Consider the following 6,507-nt stretch of genomic DNA (forward strand, 5'->3'; position numbering starts at 1 on the left):
GATTCTAGATACTTCTACAGTTTCAGGCCCAGACAGGAGGGCTCAGGGTGTTCAGATTGGCCGCCAGGGTGGCAATGAGATCTGGAGGACTTATTCGGAGTGTGCCAGATGCAGGAGGCATCCTCTGGGAGAATGCTGAGCAAAGGTATGTTTTCTATGTGGAATAGTTGAGAACCTCAGGAAGGATTACCCGAGATCGAAGAAAGAGGAACCAAAGAAGGCGAATAGTTTGACTCCAGCTCGAGTGTTCGCATTAACGCAGTCAGAGGCTAAGGCTAGTCCCTCAGTAGTGCTAGGTCAGCTTTCTAGTGCTGGTTCTTCTTATACAGTGCTAATTTATTCTGGTGCTACACGTTCTTTTGTATCTAGTAGAGTGATAAATAGATTGTGTAGACCATGTGATTATTATATTGTGGGGTTTGGAACCTTGTTTCCTATTGAGGAATTGGTAGTCTCTAGGATATGGGTCAGTTCATTACCAGTAGAGGTTGACAGTAGAGAGTTATCAGTGGATCTGATTGAACTAGCTATGGAAGATTTTGATATGATTATGGGAAATGACTGGTTAGCCAAGTATGTGGCAACCATCGATTGTAAGAAGAAGATGGCTATTTTTGAGCCTGAGGGTGAGGACTCGTTTGTATTTGTGGGTAGCGTGAATGGACCCTGCATTCTTATGATATCAACATTGAGAGCTAGAGACCTATTGAGAGGTGGTTCCATAGGATTCCTAGATAGTGTGGTAGATACCGATAAGGTTGTACCAATTGGCCCTGAAGAGACTAGAATGGTCTGTGAGTTTCTAGATGTATTTCTAGAGGATTTTCCAGGGTTGCCGCTGCACCACGAGATCAAATTCGTTATTAAGCTAGCATTGAGGATGAAACCAGTGTCTAGGGCATCGTATAGAATGGCTCCTGCAAAGCTGAAAGAGTTGAATGTACAATTATATGAGTTACTTTATTTGGGGTTTACCAGGCCCAGTTTCTCACCGTGGGTTGTGCCAGTATTATTTTTGAAGAAGAAGGATGGGACACTGAGAATGTGTGTTGACTATAGAGATTTGAATAAGTTGACCATCAAGAACAAGTATCGACTGCCAATGATAGATGACTTGTTTGATTAGTTTCAAGGTAAAATAATATTCTCAAAGATTAATCTTTAATCTGGTTATCACCAGCTGAGAATCAAAGAGGAGGATATCCTGAAGACAACTTTTCGTATGAGGTTTGATCATTATGATTTCTTAGTCATGTCATTTGGATTGAATAATGCCCCAACAACGTTTATTTACCTGATGAATAATGTTCAAGGATTATTTGGATTGATTTGTGAAAGTCTTCATCGATGACATCCTAGTTTACTCTCAGTCAGAGGCAGAGCTTGAACAACTTCTCTAGTTGGTACTGTAAAGATTGAGAGAGCACATATTGTATGCCAAGTTCAAGAAATGTGAGTTCTGGTTACCTTAGGTGACCTTTCTTTGTCACATTGTCAGTAAAGACGAGATTAAGGTGGATCTGGCCAAGATTGAGGCAATTAGATATTGGCCAAGGCCAAGGATTGCTTCAGAGATTAGAAGTTTCCTTGGATTGGCAGGGTATTATCGACGTTTCATTGAAGGGTTCTCAAGAATTGCTACACTATGGAAAGAATTGGCACACAAGAATCTAAAGTTTTTATGGTCAGAAATATGTGAGAAAAACATCCAAAAGTTGAAGCGACAATTAATCACTGCTCCAATTCTGAGTCTCCCTTCAGATCAAGAGAAGTTTGTGGTATATTGCGACGCATCGAGACAAGGATTAGGATGTCTTCTTGATGCGTGTCGTATGCCGTATCAAATTTAAATATATATATTTTCACTTATACCAGCTACTTCAGTATAGCGGTAAATAAGGGTCGAACCCACGAGGACTATGATCAAATTATTATTCAAAATAATATTAGACTGAAATTAAAAAGGGATTTTAGTTTTAATAGCTGAAAACATAAAATGAAATAAATATCAACGATTGAATAACTAAGGATATAACGATATTAAAGAAATAGTCAAGAATTACTCTCCACCTTCAACAATCAATCTATCAACAATGATGAATAGTATTCCCTATTCCCAATTAAACTATTAACCCCGCAGACAACACTTAAGCAGTCAATTATCTCAGTTTCTCTAATATAAGTAATTGAAGCTAAGCGCTCTTAATTAACCCTTTTCACCCAACAATAAACCCACTAAGCATGCAATCTATTTAACCTAGTAAAAGCATTACACTTTGTGGAAACAGGTTAATCTAGGCAACAAATTCATTAAGCATACAATTCATTTAACCTAGGTTCTATTTCTCATCACAATTAAAATACCCGTCACAATACCTTAATTGCAATTTATCACATTACTTAGAATCATAAACTATTAGGTGAATAGAAATCCTAAGATGATAGTAGAACAATTAAAAACCTTAATTAGTGGCCATCTAAACAAGATTTTACAAGATCCATGAGATTCAAATAGAAAAATAGAAGCAATTTAATATAAGGGAATAAAAGGAATAAAATTCATCAATGCATTCAAGATATCATGTCTAGGGTTTTGAAATAACCCTTAACTATAAAGAAAACTACTCCATAATCATAAACATAAATATTCAATAAAAATAAAAGAGTTTTAGGAAGAAAGAAAAACTAGATTGAAGAATATAGATGATGATGTTTTATCTCCCTCCTCTGCTGCTCTAGTCTCTAAAAATCGCAATCCAAAGTTATAATAAAAGTTAACCCGAATCCCTTTTATAGCCCCCCAAAAATTTCATTTAAAAATTGAAATTTAAGAAAAAAAAATCGATCGCCGGCCTCGGCCAGTGATTCTTGGTGGCCGCAACCACTAGAAAAATGTATTTTCCAAAAAATCTGCCTCCGACCGCGGCCTGGGACATTGCTGGCCACGACCACTACGTTCTGTCCCCCAGGCCGCAGCTGTAGCAAGTTTTCCCGTTTTTCGGTTTTCTTCTGCTGCAGTGACCGAAAGTATTTTAAGCATAACTTCCTCGATATAACTCGGAATTGGATTATTCAAAAAGTTATAGAAATCTAAGAAAAATATCTAAAACTTATATGTCTAGGTATATTTCCAAAACAGTATTGAAAAGTTATCAAAATCAAGTGTGAAGTTTTAGACTTGTAATTATGAGCTTAACCATTGCTTGTAAAATATCCCAAATTCATTCACTTTCACCCAAATGTCTTGAAAATCCTAAAAACACAAAATAAACTAATTAAACATATATAAATAAATAATCAAGTGCATAATAATAGAAGAATAATGAATTAAAAATAGACAAATTCGGTACTTATCAAATTCCCCCACACTTGACATTTGCTCGTCCTCGAGCAAACAAAATAAAATCTAAACACATAAGCAAATAAAAACATAAACAATGGTTTTGTCAAAAGCGTTTGTTGCCCCAAAGATTGATCAAACAAATACGTTGTAAGAAAATTCGAATTCCACATTCCTTAGAATTTCAACTCAACATCTAGTCATCACTTAAACTCGATCTATTTATGATTATGCATAATTAAACCTACCAAAACACAATCATTCGAATCAATTTATACATGCCATAATATGTTTTAAAGTCTTATCTATAATAATATTTTCTTGAAAAAATCCACTCTATAGACATTGACCAATTGTTTTCCACTAATGTAAACACACATAATCAAGAATCAAAAAGTCTTTAAAAGCTTGTAATGTGAGGCTAAGGTTAGAGGTAGATGAAAAATGAATATTTAAGCTTAAATCACACCATAGCCTATAATTTTATTTTTTCGATTCTCTAGATCTTCTCACAAATTTCTCATACAATTCAAGAAAATACATAATCTTTCCATTTTTTTCCTTCCACATTGATCTTACTACTTCCCCCACACTTATACTTTTGCAATACTTTTTTTTTTTTTTTCATATTTCTCAATGCAGATTTTTTCCTTTTTTTTTCTTTTCAATTCAACTCATTGGAAGAAATAGTAAATCATATAATTTCACATTATAATCCAACAAACCAATACAACTTCCCATTATTACAATCCATAATTCAACCCACCAAATCAAACAATCATATAAAATTATGGTGTAATGGGTCACAAAAAGGATAAAAAAAATTTATGTTGCAAAGGTTCCGATATTGGCTTATAAAAGAAAAAGATTAGTCATTATGGCTCAAAAATGGGAAACTAGGATATTTAATTTCATAGGTAAGCTTGAAAGGCTCAAACGATCCAAATAACATGCCTTAATCATCTTCCTAATCATGTGTACTTAGGATTTCGCCTCAAACAATTAATCAATGGTTTCTAGAGTGGTCGAGACTATATATATAGATAATAGCATGCATAAATATCTCCAAACAATAGTGAAAACGAAAATCTAATTGAACACATTATGTTTAAAAGTTAAAGATCAAGATTAAGTAACAACTAGACAAGAGTTAAGCACACAATTCATGCAGAATTCATCAATTTCCTAAACATATTCTTATCTCAATCAGAAGTTTTATCATTGACCGACAACTTTCAACATAACCATACTTATAACAACCTATTTTTTTTAAATGACACTATAAACAACACAAACACAAAAAACAACTAAACAACACAAACACAAATAACAACTAAGGAAATGACAAATAAAAATTGAACAGACAGTTTTTCCTTCCCCTACACTTAATTTATGCATTGTCCTCAAGGCATATACTAAATAAAAAAATCAATGCAAAATAAAAAGATAAAGGTAAGAAAAACTCCCGCAAGTTTGCTTTGTTTAATGTCGTTAGCTTGACTGAATGATGTAGTCATGATTGTCATGGTGGGTCATTCAATGAAGTCTCCTTCCCCTTGATCTTACCAGGAGAATCAAACACATTGAATTTGATAACGTCGCCATCAAATTCCATTGTTAGTGTTCCAGCTCTAACATCCATCTTTGTATTTGTTGTCATCAAGAATGGCCTCCCAAATAAAACCTGTACCAAAACATCTTCAACTACCCTTAGGGGATAAGCATTAGCGTGATCAGCTAACTGAATAATAACGCTAGTTTCTTTTAACAACCCTAGATTTAAAGAAGCAAAAATAGAATAAGACATAACATCAATACGTGCTCCTAAATCTATCATACAAGGATCAAACCTGCTTTTATTGATAGTATATGAATTTATAGACATCCCAAGGTCTTGACACTTGGGTAGCAACTTCCTTTGAAGAATAACAGAAACATTCTCCCCCACACTCATCTTTTTATCACCTTTCAACTTCCTTTTATTTTTGGATAACTCCTTAGGAAGCTTAGCATGTGGTGGTACTTGCTTAGTGGTTTTATGGAGCGAAATATTGATTTTAAGGATCACCTTATTTTCCTCCTCATTCTTAAATTTTGTCAATCTACTCGGAAAAGGAGGAATAGGGACATAAGATCTGACAGTTGGTTTGTGTAGCATGTTCTGTGATGATGGACCAACTGACGTGAAAGTTTCGATCTCCGGTGGAGAAGATGCACCTGGGGTTGAATTGTTGACTTCTTGAGTTGGAATTATATCAAATGTTATGTTTGGATAAGGTGGCATGTCAAGTTGTGGACCACTTTGAAGAGTTAGGGTACTATCATTCTCTATTGGATTACTCTCTAATTCTGTGGGTAATTCTCCAATATTCTTAACCTCACGATTATTCAATGATGTAACAATTTGTCCCATAGTACTCTCCAAACTCTTGAGGGACGCTTCTGTACTCTGAAGAATAACTTGGGTCTGCATAGTTGAAGCCAGCAATATTTTTAGCATATCTGAAATTGATGGCTCTTGATCTTGTGAGATTCCTGTTGGAGATTGTTGAGGAAAAGGCCCATAAGCTTGCTCTGACATCTGTTGAAGTTGGAGAGTGCTGGCATTCAATGCATTGATGAGATCTCCAATTGATGGATCTGAATATTGTGGTGTGAACTCATTATATTCTGGTTGAGAGTAGTAATTTGGCTCAACATATTGATTTCCACCACAGAAAGTATTAGGATATTCCTCCCATTGTGAATTGTAATTATTAGAATAAGGTTCATATCTATTAATTTGAGGAACATAACAGTGTTGATAGTACATTGTCATGTCTCAAATCAAGTTGCAAGCCCTGAAAACATCAACCACAACTAATAGACCAAGTTAGTAAAAAGAGAAAGAAAAAAAAGAATAACAAATTAAATAAAATAATCCCCGGCAACGGCGCCAAAAATTTGATGCGTGTCGTATGCCGTATCAAACTTAAATATATATTTTTTCACTAACACCAGCTACTTCAGTATAGCGGTAAATAAGGGTCGAACCCACGAGGACTATGATCAAATTATTATTCAACATAATATTAGACTGAAATTAAAAAGGGGTTTTAGTTTTAATAGATGAAAACATAAAATGAAATAAATATCAACGATTGAATAACTAAGGATATAACGATATT

The 6,507-nt window shown here is 34.6% G+C and overlaps 1 protein-coding gene across 1 annotated transcript; it reads right to left on the reverse strand.

The window, feature by feature from the left end:
- Positions 1 to 4,862: 4,862 nt before the first annotated feature.
- On the reverse strand, positions 4,863 to 6,158 carry LOC133779029 (uncharacterized). The gene has a single exon (XM_062219033.1). The coding sequence runs from the start codon at positions 6,156 to 6,158 to the stop codon at positions 4,863 to 4,865; it is 1,296 nt and encodes a 431-aa protein (XP_062075017.1).
- Between the last annotated feature and the right edge of the window lie 349 nt (positions 6,159 to 6,507).

This window comes from Humulus lupulus, chromosome 5 (assembly GCF_963169125.1).
Source record: "Humulus lupulus chromosome 5, drHumLupu1.1, whole genome shotgun sequence".
Classification (NCBI taxonomy): Eukaryota; Viridiplantae; Streptophyta; class Magnoliopsida; order Rosales; family Cannabaceae; genus Humulus; species Humulus lupulus.